General features: G+C 35.1%; 2 protein-coding genes and 1 non-coding gene across 3 annotated transcripts; all 3 read left to right on the forward strand.

The window, feature by feature from the left end:
* LOC112095315 (endochitinase A2-like) lies at positions 1–1,356 on the forward strand. The gene is made up of 2 exons (XM_024177036.1): positions 1–91; positions 980–1,356. Exons 1-2 carry the CDS (start codon positions 1–3, stop codon positions 1,354–1,356), a joined length of 468 nt encoding a protein of 155 aa, XP_024032804.1.
* Positions 1,357–7,680: 6,324 nt separating this feature from the next.
* LOC112095330 lies at positions 7,681–7,784 on the forward strand. The gene has a single exon (XR_002903781.1). It is a non-coding gene; the product is annotated as a small nucleolar RNA R71 (small nucleolar RNA).
* Positions 7,785–11,477: 3,693 nt separating this feature from the next.
* On the forward strand, positions 11,478–13,203 carry LOC21411792 (endochitinase). The gene is made up of 3 exons (XM_024177049.1): positions 11,478–12,005; positions 12,272–12,425; positions 12,585–13,203. Exons 1-3 carry the CDS (start codon positions 11,513–11,515, stop codon positions 13,009–13,011), a joined length of 1,074 nt encoding a protein of 357 aa, XP_024032817.1. The 5' UTR covers positions 11,478–11,512; the 3' UTR covers positions 13,012–13,203.
* The last annotated feature ends 1,326 nt before the right edge of the window (positions 13,204–14,529 follow it).

Below are 14,529 nucleotides of genomic sequence, written 5' to 3' on the forward strand. Positions count from 1 at the left end.
ATGCCGGAGCAGTTCGTGGTCTTTTTCCCCCTGCTACGCTATCCAACTTCCTCGTTTTGCACTGAAGCATTATCAACTGGAGCTGTTTCCAGTTCTGTGGGGGTGGGGTTGTGAGCTAACTTTTCATCCTCAAAAAATGCTTCATCACCAAGCATAGGAAGAGCAGTGAAATCAGAAAAATTTGATGCAGTAATTTTCTGGAAATTGATTGAACTTTGTAAATGAAAAAGCAAGAAAATGAGTGATCGCGAGAGAAAAGCTTAGAATCAAAATCAAAGAGACAAGATGAGAGATAGAATGAGAGTGAGATGAGAAGTTGAGAGTGGATTGTTGTGTGGGATTTAGAGTGGGATTAAGGGGTATTTATAGGGGATTTTTGAGGCAAATTTTTAGTTTGTGACTGTTAGGCCCTTCGCGGGCCCAACGGTCACAAACCTGGCGGGCTGGGATGGCTTCTGGCAGGCTGTTTCGCGGGCCGAACACATGCTTGGGCCGGGCCGATCAAGGGCATTTTGCGGGCTGAATTGGGCTTGGGCCGGGCCGCGGGTTGAGAAGTCGCGGCCTAGCCCTAGCCCATCAAACGTACCAGGCCAGCATGACCCGTAACAATACCGTACCGGGCCATGCCGAACCCAACACTGTTACGGCCATAGACGGCCTGACCTATTTGACACCTCTAATCCAACTCACTCAGTACGTATTAATATAGTAATTCTTAATTTGTTATTAAGTTTTATCTTCCTCTTTCCGATCAAATCACACGAATATCTCCGTGTTACTTGTCTAATACAAAAATACATCTACAAACAAAGAATATGAGCATCTAGTAGCTAGCTCTAATTAAATAAACTTGTGTAGTAGTGTTCATTGTATACTAATAATTTGTTGCTTATAAATTAACTAGTAGGCAAATTCTAAAAACTCAAACAAGTTTGAAGCTTTTTACAATTTTTTGGTCAGTTGATTTAATTTCTTCCAGTGACTACAATTATCGACAAGCAGGTCAAGCAATTGGGGTTTGACTTGATAAACAACCCGAATTTACTTGCCACAAACCCAATCATATCATTCAATACAGCTATATGGTTCTGGATGACACCACAAGAAAACAAGCCGTCTAGCCACAACGTGATCATAGGAAGATGGACACCATCCGATGCTGACCGGTCAGCAGGTCGGGTTCCGGGCTACGGTGTGATCACGAACATAATCAACGGTGGATTGGAGTGTGGGAAGGGTCAAGATGCTAGGGTGGCTGATAGGATCGGTTTCTATAAAAGGTACTGTGACATATTGCGAGTGAGTTATTTGGGAACAACTTGGATTGTTATAGTCAAAGTCCTTTCGCCTAAATGATTATCTTATCTTAAAATATTAAAAAGAGAATGATCTCTTGATCCGGCTCCACTAAATAAAGTCCACTGAATAATATGTAATGGGAAAGTTCCTTTTTTCTCATCTTAATATATGGTTTTATATATATCTTTTTGTTTTTTGTTTTTATTTGAATGATACATTGATTTTATAACTTCGTCACATTGAAAGTGAGCCTTATTTCCGCGTAAGACAGAACCGTGCAGAGTAGAGAGACAGCTGAAAGAATAATTTTACAAAGAAAAAAAAAAAAGTTAAAAAACTAGTGACAAGAATGATCCGCTTCCTTGATTTCTATATATACAATATAAATTTGTTGGAGGTGAAGGAATGGCAAAGCGTTGGGAAAAATGTCATGTCGTTTTAGAATGATCACAACATCCTTCAGATATGAATGACATGTAGTTTTCATGAACAACATCACCAAAACATGCAATCAGATAGAAATGACTTATCGATTCAAATATAAAAGATCAACACGGCAAACCGATTCTATAAATTACATGGTGTTTTTCTAAGATATACATAACGCTTGGTTTCACTTACAACACACGGCACGTCGTCCCCTTAAATCGCGACATGTCTACGACATGCGTTTTAAATTCTCAATTTGTGAATTACATATTGTTTTCTGAATCGCACGTTAAATATAAACGACTTTTATGGATATCCCATCTCAAATTCTGGCAACTGAAAATTTCATTTAATCCTACGCCCATTCTGATAAAGAAGAAAATTTAAGAGCAAATACGGAAAAGCTTTAGCATCAATGTTTTGTTCAATAAATACTACAAGATAAAATGTTGTGTTTCCAACAATAATTTTACCCAACTTGTTTGACTAAATCGAAAAAGAAAAAAAAATGCATATCCTTTACATGATTTTATACTACTTTTATCCAAGCAGCCTGTTGGAATTATACTACGACCGATATTAGTCAATTTATGGACATTCATCCTCGTGTCATTCGGATTTCAGAAGTTTGAAGTATTTAAAATATTGTATTCCATTAATTCTAAAACAAAAAAACACAGAAAAGATCAGGTGTATTTTTATAACATTCCCCTCATGTGTGTATATACGTATTGATTCTACGACTGGTAGTAGTGGTATAATGACGAAAGATTACCAATTAAGACTCTTATTTAGCACTTCGAGAACGATTTTCATTAATATCCGCAGTGAAATTAAAATTATACCTCTTATCGGTTTGTTAAATTTGATTTAGACTAATGTGACTTTTGACCTTCGCTAGACTTTAGTTGTTATGACCCATTAATAAAGTAGTTTTAAATATTATTGTCTCATAAAGAGACAAAAGCACTTAGGTAGCAAATCAAGAAGATATTTTTTTTCTAAATTAATTCAAGAATAAAAAAATGCAAGAAGATATTTGGGCAGTTTGGAGTATGGGCATTGGTCACGAGTATGGGCATTATTACTTTGACTTTTTAGACATCTTGAAGAATATGCGAAAACAGAATTAATGGAAACAAAAGTCCGCCATCTTTTTTGAATTTTCTTAAGCTAAAAGCTAACTCTTTCTGTGCATATCATGATCTATAAATGCCAAAGCAATCTCTCAATCTTTTCAAAATACTAAAAATCAAGGAAATTTGAAAAAGAAAAAGAAATGTGGAAGACAAGCGGGAGGCAGTTGATGTCCCAATAATTTGTGTTGCAGCGCATATGGGTGGTGTGGCTCCACAGACCCCTAATGTGGAAAGAACTGCCAAAGCCAATGTGGCGGTTCAATGCCGGCGACACCCTCTACACCAACCTTGAGTAGCGGCGACGTCGGCAGTGTAGATCGTTGCTTGATCAGATGTTGAAATACTGGAATGATAACCGGTGCTCGGCAGTATAGATGTTGAAGGCCCCCAAACCTTCATGCCACGGTGTTATCACCGGCCAATGGACGCCAAGTCAAGCTGACATGGGAGCCAACCGACTTCCGGGCTACGGTTTGACCACCAACATTATCAATGGAGGTCTAGAATGCGGCCATGGTACTGATTCTAGGGTGGAAGATAGAATTGGCTTCTTTGAGAGGTATTGTGGCGGCTTGGTGGGAGTGAGCCCTGGGGATAACTTAAATTGCTATAATCAAAGGCCTTATGGGGTTACTCTTAGGAATCCAAAGTACGGGATACTCAAAATGCCTATCGATCAGGTATAATGTAATATATAATGGGACGAGATCGAATAAATCATCATATGTTATGAGCTTTCTGATCATGATATCAAGAGAAAGCTAGTAATTTGCTACTATATATATATATATATATATGTTGCGTGTATGTAATAAAATAAACAGGCCTCAACTTCTTGTAGTAATAAAATAATAAGCTCTAGTGTGGTGTGCTTAAATCGATCTTATGATTTATATATGTTTGCAAGATCCTTCTGTTTTTTTCTTTTTCAATTAACTTTTATTTTATTTAAAAAAAAGAGGTTAAATCTAAATCTAAGAAATCCGCAAAATGCGGAATGAAGTGACGAAGGCGCGGCAATGCGTTCAGTTTCTAGTCCATATAATTTCAAAAAATGTAAAAAAGCGAAGAGAATTTATGTATTTAATTGCTACAAAATTCACATTTAATTATTATTAATTGAAATGTTTACCTTTTCATGTAATCATAGTAATTTTTCCATTTTTAATTTTTTTAAAAGAAAAGTTTATTTTTACAATTTTCAAAGCTTAAGGATTATAAAACAAAGTAAATTTAACATTTTAAATATCATTATTATGAATTTGTGCATTTGATATTAGTCACTGAGCAGTTTTGTAAATAGTCGAATTATGTACTGTTTTTTTTTCTTAGCTTGAATTTTGACTAGAACGTTTTTAACAAGGCATAGCTGGAATTGCTAGTAAGGCTAAAATTTAGGTAAATTAAACTGTTACGTAAAACAATGTTTTGTGATTTTTATTTTTATTTTATTTTTACTTTTTCCTTATTGTCTACCTCATCATATATCACTACAACAATAAAGGTCATTTGCGACGACTTTTTTTGCGACGACATTTGTCGTCGCAAATAATACCATATTTGTGACGACATGTCGTCGTAATTACTCCCCGTTAAATAAAATAATCATGTCGTCGTTAATAACTTACATGTCATCGCAAATAATTTTGGCACGTAAATTTCAATGGCGCGGATTTTTGGCGCCAAGGTAATCTATTTTTTTGCGACAATGAGTCGTCGCAAATCTCTTACTATTTGTGACGACATTTGTCGTCGCAAATAGTTTAGGTTATTTGCGACGACAATGTCTCTTTGTCGTCACAAATAATCTTTTTAAGATTTCACGAAAAAGTAGGCGTGGGAAAAATGATTATTTGCGATGACTTCAAAATTATTTGTGATGAGATAATGTCGTCGCAAATAATTGACAGCTGTTTATTATTTGTGACGACATTTTAAATTTATTCGCGACGACAATGTCGTCGCAAATAAATCTGACATAATATACCCTATCTTCTTCTTCTTCATTTTCCCCCGACACTCTCTCTCTCCTGCAAAATCTCTCTCTCTCTACCTCCTATTCTCATCGCCGCCGCCGTTGCCCCCGCCGCCGGCCTCCCCTTCTCTCTCTTCGCTTCTCTCTCTTCCCTTCTTTCTCTCCCTCTTCCCTTCTCTCTCTCTCTCTCTCTCTCTCTCTCTCTCTCTCTCTCTCTCTCCCTCTCCTCTCTCTCTTCTTTCTCTCTCCCCTCCCTCCCGACCCCTCCTCTCTCCTTCCCCTCTCTGGCCGCCGCCACTGCTCCCGCCGCCCTGCCCCCGCCAGGATTGCAGAGAGGTGGGTTTTCTCCTTTATTTTCTTTTTGTAATTTTTGTTTGGTTGCTGAGAAAATGGAAGAAGAAAACGGATTGAGTTAGGATTGAGTATGTGTTTCGATTGAGTTACGAGAATTTAGATGCTCTAGGAGTTGAATATTAGAGATTTTGTTTGGAAATTTTGTTCGAGTTTAGTCATTTTTTATAGTTCCGTGAATGTGAAAATTTAAACTTGCATTGATTAATTAAGAATTGTGTCTATATGTTACTCTAGATGTTAATAAAATGTTAATTTTGGTGTTTGAAAATTATGTTAGATGTTTTAATTTGATGTAGGCGTTTGATTTTTCGCCTTCGTCACTGTTTGCACGGTTCCTCTGATGTAATCCTGCTATTTTCAGCACCCGTTTAGTGGGTTTGAACTTTGTAAGTTTTTATATTTATTTAGTTTAAAATTGTTGTAGTTTTTGGTTGTATGAATTCCGGATTATGATGACAATATTTGAAATATGATTTTCTTATATTGTTAAAATTTAGTATATGTTTATGATTCTTGTTCTGGGTGGCACATCTTGCAGCTATGGTGTGCTGAAATCTTTTAAAGTTGTTTTTCTGTAGGTTTTGATTTTTGGATCATATGAAAAATAAGTCATTATGCTGCCGAAATTTAGTTAGAAAATGAGAATTTTAATAAGTTCATTAACAAATTTTAATAAATAAAATTTAATTGTGTTAATAAAGAGTAAAATTTAAATTAATTAAACACATTAATAAATTGTTATGTCTGTTGTTGTTTATAGTTGAAATGTCGATTGACAAAAGTTGGATTTATTTGAGGAACCGATTGTCGGATGAATATTGGAATGCGTTATCTGCTTTTATTGAGGTCGCCAAATCTTATGCAACTTCAATTGGCCATATCAGTTGTCCTTGTGTGAAATGTAGAAACCATGAAATGCATCTAGTAGAAACTGTGAGAGCGCATATACATCGATTTGGTTTTGATCTATTGTATAGTACATGGAAGGACATTAGCGAGCCCTTCCATATTAGCTGGCCATATCAGCTGTCCTTGTGTGATAGTGTAGTTGGTATTCATACCAGGGACATATGCGAGCCATTCCACGATGCTTGGAAGGACATTAGCGACAAGGACAAGAGGACAATTCAGAGCCGGATGCTGGTATTTTTTTATACAATAATTTGTATAGTTTATACTAAAGTTAACAATGCATTTTAACGATGTGAAACTGTTTTGTAAGGACTGGTTTAACATGGACTACAACTATAAGAACGGTATTATGAGGTCCGTTGTTGATAGGGAGGCAGCAAAGTGCTATAAGGACTAGAAAAGTTCCTTGCACTGCCACTTCAAACGAATAGAGAAAGTCTCTCGAGTAACATGAGGAATCAACTTCATTAGGATCATTGTTACGATAGGTTCTCCGGTGACAAATTTCAAGTAATTATAGATTTGTTAGAACTTGATGAATTTTTATACATAATTTCAAGTAACTATTACTTATTACAGTTAATCATAAACAGAAAATATCAGAGACAAATAAAACTAATTGTAGCAACCAAAAGTATCCAAACTTACATGGTCGGGTATCATACTCTCGGCATCGCAATAAGAAGGTTAGTACTTATTTTTTGACTTCATTATCGTATTTATATGTTTGTGATGATTGTTCTGGGTGGCACATCTTGCAGCTATGGTGTGCTGAAATCTTTGTCAAGCTTTTCAATTCTCATTGGAGCTTCTAATTCTTTACGACTTCTCAAGGTAACTGCTTGCAACACTCCTTCCCATCTCTTTTTGGATTCACTTCAGATGTGCTAGGCAAATTTCCCTGTTGCCTCTCAGAAAACATATTAGCCATTTGACTGATTTGCACCTTTAAGTTTTTTATCTGAGCCGATTGATCCTCAAAATTTGTCCTGGTTTCATTCATGTATTGCGTGTGAGATGTAGCCAATTGAGCCATTGTATCTTCCAGATTCACCTTCTTCTCGTGTGGCGGGTTGCTCTGTTCGGGCCGCAACACATTTTATGTGTTTCTTCAAGACAAGTTTGGCTAATTATGCCATCCTTAATTAAACCTGTTGGAGTAAGGGTTGTTAAGCTGCCTATTGTAATTCCCCACATATTGAGCCTGCTCCATTTGTACCTGTGTCAGCTTGACATTCAGAACTTTGGTGAGATCCGCTGTAAAATTCACACACTGGGGATGATGTTTGGATGGCATTGGTTGTCAATTGAGTATTCTGTAATTGTTTGGAAAGAGAAGCAATTTGGGCAGTCAAATTAGTGATGGCATCAATCTCATGTAGTCCGGCTGTCTTCTTTGGTATGCTTCTTTCACTAGGCCACTGGTAATTATTGGTTGCCATATCTTCTAGCAACTCATATGCTTCATCTTCATTTTTCTTCATTAATGCTCCTCCTGCAGATGCATCGATTAAAGTTCTTGTAGTGCCATTCAACCCATTGTAGAAATTATGGACTTGCATCTATTTAGGTAGACCATGATGAGGACAACTTCTCAGTAATTCTTTGTATCTCTCTCATGCTTCATATAGAGTTTCACCTTCATATTGAGCAAAATTATTGATCTCGATGCGCATCTTCGCTATTTTAGCCGGTGGGAAAAACTTAGAAAGGAACTTCTGAACTAAGTCTTCCCAACTAGTGATCGAATTTGGCGGCAGTGAATTCAACCAATGTTTTGCTTTATCTCTCAAAGAGAAAGGAAACAACCGAAGTCGAAGAGATTCATCATTAACTCCATTGTATTTGACAGTATTGTAAATCTCCAGAAAATTTATGATGTGAGCATTAGGATCTTCATTCGGCAATCCATTAAATTGGATCGCTTGAATCATCTGCAACATCACCAGCTTCAATTCAAAATTATTCGCCTGAATAGCAGGCCTCTTGATCACTGATTGAACACCGGTTGGTGGCAATGCATAATCTCGCAAAGCCATTGGCTGATTAACCACTGGTGGATTGTTCAGTGGTATGTTGTTGTTGTTGTTCTCATTTATTGCCCTTTCAGGATCAGCCATAGTTTCTTGCGACTGAATGACAGTTACTCTCTTATCTTTTCTATTTCTTCGACAAGTACGCTCAATTTTTGAATCAAGAGGAAGTAGAATACTGCTCCCAAACTTTCACATGCACATAGAGTAAATTCCTGTAGAGCACAAAACAAGAACAAGAAAATAAATAACAAAATAAAATTCAAAGTAAAACTAGAGTTATTTGGTATCGATATTAGTAAAAACAAAACAATCACCGGCAACGGCGCGAAAAACTTGTTGTGAAAAATCGTAACGCAAGTATACACTATCGCAACCAAGTAATATAATAGTGAATAAGAATATCGTCCCACGAGGATTGTTGTTTTCAAATTACTAAAATTATATTAACCCCAATTTTATTTGAATAATCGAAAAGAGAGTTTATAAAAGAAAAAAAACAAGAAATAAAAAAATATCTGAATCTAGCCATAATTAATAAAGTAAATAAATTTAGTCAGAGGGATAATGGACAAAGATAAGTGAGTACGAATAATGACTTCATGTTTCAAAAAAGGAACCACTATATATAGACATTTTAAGTGAGTGCATGTACTACCTAATCAGAAAAGGAAATTAAAAAACGTGGTTTGGAGGTAGGTGGGGTTGAAACACTATATATAGACACGTTGCAATCTCATTCATGTAGTTGGATACATACAACTTCTATCTTGATCCTCTAGCCAAATAAGAGTCGGGTACAATTTTCTGGTAAATAGCTTAGTTTTTGATTTTGGTATGAAATTGAGATTTTTCATCATTTTCTATTTTCACACATCTTCGATCACCTGATCAACTTATTTCACACATCTCATTCCTCCTATTCTTTATTATAACTGGATTTGGTTCACATTCTCAAACTAAATTTCAGTAGAATTCTGCCTAATTTTCGTATTTTTCAAGCTAACCATAGCTCATTTTATCCGTTGTTTTAACCTTTCAAACACATAACACAGCCTTTCTCATTCTTCACATCATCATAAACAACACAAGCTGTAGGGTTTCATCATCATTCTCACAAGAATTTCCATAAACAAAAAATTTATCCTTTGGTCATTAGGTTTTTCGATACCATTAATAACAATAAGCAAATTATCATCCTTAGCAAAACATTTCCATGGTCTCTACTATTCATGGACGTACAGCTATGTAGGAAATAAGGAGAAAAATTAAAATTTTACCTTATAAGAATGAAGAGAAAGCTATAGTGACACTAATCAATGGTGATTTTCCACCGATTTCGATTTGAACTTGTTTTTCCCACTTTAGGAAGTTTTTTTTCCTCTCTCTTTGGCTGAGTGTTCTCTGGTGCTTGTGCATGGAAAATGAACATTTTGGTTGCATTTTTCCCCCTTAAAAGAACCGGTCATAATAGGATAGGGACTTGGGGTGCAATTTTGACATTTTCTAGAGTCTATTTTGCAAAAAAAAAAAAAAAAAACATATTTTCTCGCTTCTCTCCTAAGCTTGGCTGGCCATCCTTCCCTTTTCCATGTGTCCTAATCTCAGCCCTCCATCTATTTATCACCTTAAATTTCAACCATTCATTTTTAATAACTATCTTATTTTAGTTCTGTTTAATTCCTATCCGGTACGCGTTTTATCTACGTTTTTCAGACAGTTGGTCAACTTTACTCAACCTTGACTAACTTTTCAAGAGTGACCTATTGGTCGAATCTTGGTCAACAAATTTTGACTCGGTGAATCCTAATCGGTCAAAAACCCTAATTTTCTCAGTTCGGTGTTCCGAACCCCTTTTTCGTCCATTTTTCATTCTAACTGTTTCTAAAACCCTAGAATTGACGTCTTTTCAATTCTTTTTCATTTTATAAACTTAATATTCATGTGTTTGTCCTCTTGTGAGAATAACACAGCGTTCCACGCCTCTTTCTTAATTACAGTGTGAAATTCGGTAACTGCATCATATATAATTCAGAAATTTTTGATCTTTAACTTATAAGTTACTATTCAATATTAATATCAACAAATATTTATCATAAAAGTATTCATATTCATAATATAAAGAATTCTAAGAAATGTTATCTTATACAATAATTTTTTCGATAAATTTCCCAGTCATGACATACACTCTCATTTTATAAGAATAAAGCTGAGTAAGTGAATGAGATTTCCCACACCCATATAAATATTAGGTAAATTTCCTACTGATCTATTGTATTAATGAAAAGAAAAAAAATTACATGAAATAAAAAAAATCTGAATCTAGCCATATTTAATAAAGTAAATAAATTTAGTCAGAGGGATAATGGACACAGTTAATTGAGTACGAATAATGACTCCATGTTTCAAAAAGAAAGATAATAAAGAAATTAATAAAGTTAAGTGAGTACAAACCAGACATTCAAGCAAAACTCGAACATATCTCAGATGTAATATTATTATTGTAGTCTTAGTTAATAGAAATACGTGTTTCCGAATAGTAGGAGGAATTCCAAAACCCTATTAGAAAAATATGGGTTAGCCGCTTTGGAGGCCATATACCTGAATTATAGATCGATCAACACCGTAATACAAAAAAAAAAAAAAAAAAAGAAAAGAAAAAAACCATAAAACATAAAATATATTCAGATGAATGAAACATGTAATACAATATTACCTCGATAAATTAATAACTCCAATTAAATAATATTTTTAGCCGGTCCTGGCTTGGTCTCAAGAGTACTAATTAAACTCGGTTAAATAATATATTGATTAATTAATAAATTTTCATTGTCTCAACTGTGTATTACCGTTAGTACTAATTAAAAAAAAAGAAAGGTACGGAGGGTTCAAAGAAAGAAAGAAAATGTATTCAAATGAATGAACATATTTTGGAGGTAACAGTGCATTTACTACTTATTCAAAAAAACGCTCTCACATATATTTTTTTTTTTTTAACTTAATACGCTCTCTACGTACTATGATTAGGGGAAGCATTTCTTTAAAGAAATTGGATGGTGTTAGGTAAATCTCCTACTGATCCATTGCATTAGTGAAAAGAAAAAAAAAAACATGAAATAAAAAAAAAATCTGAATCTAGCCATAATTAATAAAGTAAATAAATTTATAGACATATGTACGAATCATGACTCCATGTTTCAAAAAAGGAACCACTATATATAGACATTTTAAGTGAGTGCATTTACTATCTAATCAAAAAAGGAAATTAAAAAAACGTGGTTTGGAGGTAGGTGGGGTTGAAACACTATATATAGACACGTTGCAATCTCATTCATGAACCACCTTACTACTCAGTGCAAGAGAAAATCAAGATGATTAACTTGCGCAGTGCTAGTTTTATAATAATCTTGTCCCTTGGCTTGTTGGTAGGAACATCCGGGGCTCAACAATGTGGAACACAATATCCCAATTGTAACTGTCCGGAGGGGTATTGTTGCAGCAGCTACGGATACTGCGGCACCACCGACGCCTACTGTGCCCCCGGAAACTGCCAATGCCAATGCCCCGCTCCTACTCCTCCACCGCCACCGTCTCCACCGCCTCCACCGCCTTCACCACCTCCTCCCTATGTCCCGCCGCCTCCCCCTTCTCCCGACGACATCGCCAATATCGTTTCTGAGTCCCTCTTCGAAGAAATGCTTCTCCATCGAAACGATGATCCGAATTGTGCTGTAGGCTTCTACACTTACGACGGTTTCGTTACCGCCGCCAGACGTTTCCCTGAGTTTGGTGCTACCGGCACTCTTGAAGATCGTAAGAGAGAGATCGCGGCTTTCTTCGGCCAAACTTCTCATGAAACCAGAGGTACTTGTATGCATATATAGATGGGGTTTTTAATAATTACGTTTTTATGAGCGTTTATTATTAAATATAAAAATTTAATAAACGTGGTATATATATATATATATATATATATATATGAATTTGACCGTTTTACATGTATATACGTATTTATGATCTAATTTGATACTACCTAATTGATCACTCTCTTCTATTTTTTAAGAAATTATGTATGTATGTATATCTATGTATATCGTGACTACTTATATTATTGTTTTGCGCACGTGTAGGAGGATGGCCCACAGCACCGGATGGTCCGTATGCCTGGGGATATTGCTATAATAGGGAGCTAGGAACCCCAGCTGGCTACTGTGTTCCTAGCACTGAATGGCCTTGTGTTCCTGGTCAAAGTTATTACGGCCGAGGACCAATCCAACTCAGTTAGTAAGTAGTAATCTAGAAATTGAATTAATTAATTAATTACTGCGCTTATTTTAAAATAATTAAGATGTGATTGTTCGTAAGTGAACAACTTTTTAAAAAATATCAGTTATTTTCTCTCATAATTGTTTGTTAAAAAAATTAGTTTTTGAAACATATCAGCAACTTCAATTACGGACCAGCAGGAGCCGCACTTGGATTAAACCTACTTAGCAATCCCGATCTGGTTGCCACAGACGTCATTGTATCATTCGAGACAGCCATATGGTTTTGGATGACTCCACAAGCCCCGAAACCTTCATGCCACGATGTTATGACCGGTCAATGGACGCCAACTCCAGCAGACATAGCAGCCGGCCGACTTCCTGGCTACGGTATGACCACCAACATCATCAATGGAGGTCTAGAATGCGGTTTCCCGGGTCCTGATGATAGGGTGGAAGATAGAATTGGTTTCTATTTGAGGTACTGTGGCTTGCTGGGAGTGGACCCTGGGGATAACTTGGATTGCTATAATCAAAGGCCTTATGGGTTTAGTCTTAGGAATCCAAAATATGGGATGCTCAAAATGCCTGTCGATCAGGCGTAATTTAATATATAAAGGGACGAGATCGAATAAATCATCATATGTTATGAGCTCTCTGATCATGATATCAAGAGAAAGCTAGTAATTTTGTACTACTATATATATGTTGCGTGTATGTAATAAAATAAGCTGGCCTCAACTGCATGTAGTGTGGTGTGCTTAATTTGATCTTATGATTTATATATGTTTGTAAGATCTTTCTTGCTTTTTTTTTTCCCAATTAACTTTTCCTTTATTTAAAAAAGAGGTTAAGAGCACTAGCATATTCTATTGGTTGACAGGCCAGTGGAATCCACCTCATTAAATTTAAGAAACGCGCAAAATCGGGAATGAAGTGGCGAAAGGCTCTAGTCTATATGATTTTAAAAAATGTAAACAGCTGAATAGAATTCTTATAATTAATTGAGACTGGGCCACTTAAATCTAAATTAAGTGGCACGGTTGTTTTTTTTTTTTTATTCGTTAGAAATATATATATGTGTGGTTTTAATGATTATTCAATTATTTATTTATCGATGAAAAAATGTCATGTGTTACAAAATTGTCATGTCTTATTCAATTATTTATTTATTGATGAAAATATCCTATGTGTTTTATAAAAAATGTCATGTGTTACGATGTGTTTTTTAGGAATTAAATAACATTAATGTGTTTTTGGTTTCATCTTAGAATCCTCCCTTTTAACAAAGTTTAGTCAAAACTAAAAGTTCAATGAGACCATTTTACGGAACCTAAAATCTCTTACGCTTGACAAACTTGGTCAACCTTTCTGGTTAAAATTAGGTAAATTAAGCTTAGCATTACATGAATATCGACGAAAAAAAGAAAAGAAAAGAGAAGGTTAAATAAATACTTTGCAATGCATTACTATTTGTGATGCTAAATTTACTATATGTTATACTTTGTGGTAAATTTCTCACTAAATATAACATATGATAAATTTGACATTTGATTATTGTTGTTTGAAATGTTTACTTTCTCATGTAATCATAGCAATTTTTGTATTTTCTAATTATTTTTAAAAAAATTTACTTTTACAACTTACAAAACTTAATGATTATAGGGAAAAGTAAATTTAGCATTTCAAATAGTATTATGCATTTGAGAACAAATGAAAATTACATACTTTATACTTTTTTCTAAATATACAATTAACATTAGTATTCGCATCGGAGATGCTCTAATAGCTACTTGGCCTCCAATTCAGTGCTTTCTTGAAGCTTTCTCTTGGCTTCTTTAACTCGTATTCACCGTTAAAATCATAACTTAAACTTTTTGCTATAGTGTTTTTTTTAATAAAAATTTAAATTAAATTTTTTTTGTAGTGTTTTATTTCATATAAATTTACTTTTTAACTCAAATGTACTAAACGAACAAGGCCTATACAATATATAGGCTTCAGATAAGGCAATGGCCTCATCAACGGCGTGTGTAAAAACTTTCCAACACTTGGATTCAATCGGTGAACTACTAGCTTTATGTACACCAGGATCCCAAAGGATATACAATGTGTGAGAGAGA

The sequence above is a fragment of the Morus notabilis genome, unplaced genomic scaffold, assembly GCF_000414095.1.
Source record: "Morus notabilis unplaced genomic scaffold, ASM41409v2 Scaffold384, whole genome shotgun sequence".
Lineage (NCBI taxonomy): Eukaryota > Viridiplantae > Streptophyta > Magnoliopsida > Rosales > Moraceae > Morus > Morus notabilis.

Bases quoted from the DNA above. Each gene is read 5' to 3' on its own strand.
- LOC112095315 (XM_024177036.1), top strand. From the start codon at position 1: ATGCCGGAGCAGTTCGTGGTCTTTTTCCCCCTGCTACGCTATCCAACT. The intron at 92-979 runs GTTCTGTGGGGG...AATTTCTTCCAG, and splicing joins ATCAACTGGAGCTGTTTCCA to TGACTACAATTATCGACAAG.
- LOC21411792 (XM_024177049.1), top strand. From the start codon at position 11,513: ATGATTAACTTGCGCAGTGCTAGTTTTATAATAATCTTGTCCCTTGGC. The intron at 12,006-12,271 runs GTACTTGTATGC...GCGCACGTGTAG, and splicing joins AACTTCTCATGAAACCAGAG to GAGGATGGCCCACAGCACCG. The intron at 12,426-12,584 runs GTAAGTAGTAAT...GAAACATATCAG, and splicing joins GGACCAATCCAACTCAGTTA to CAACTTCAATTACGGACCAG.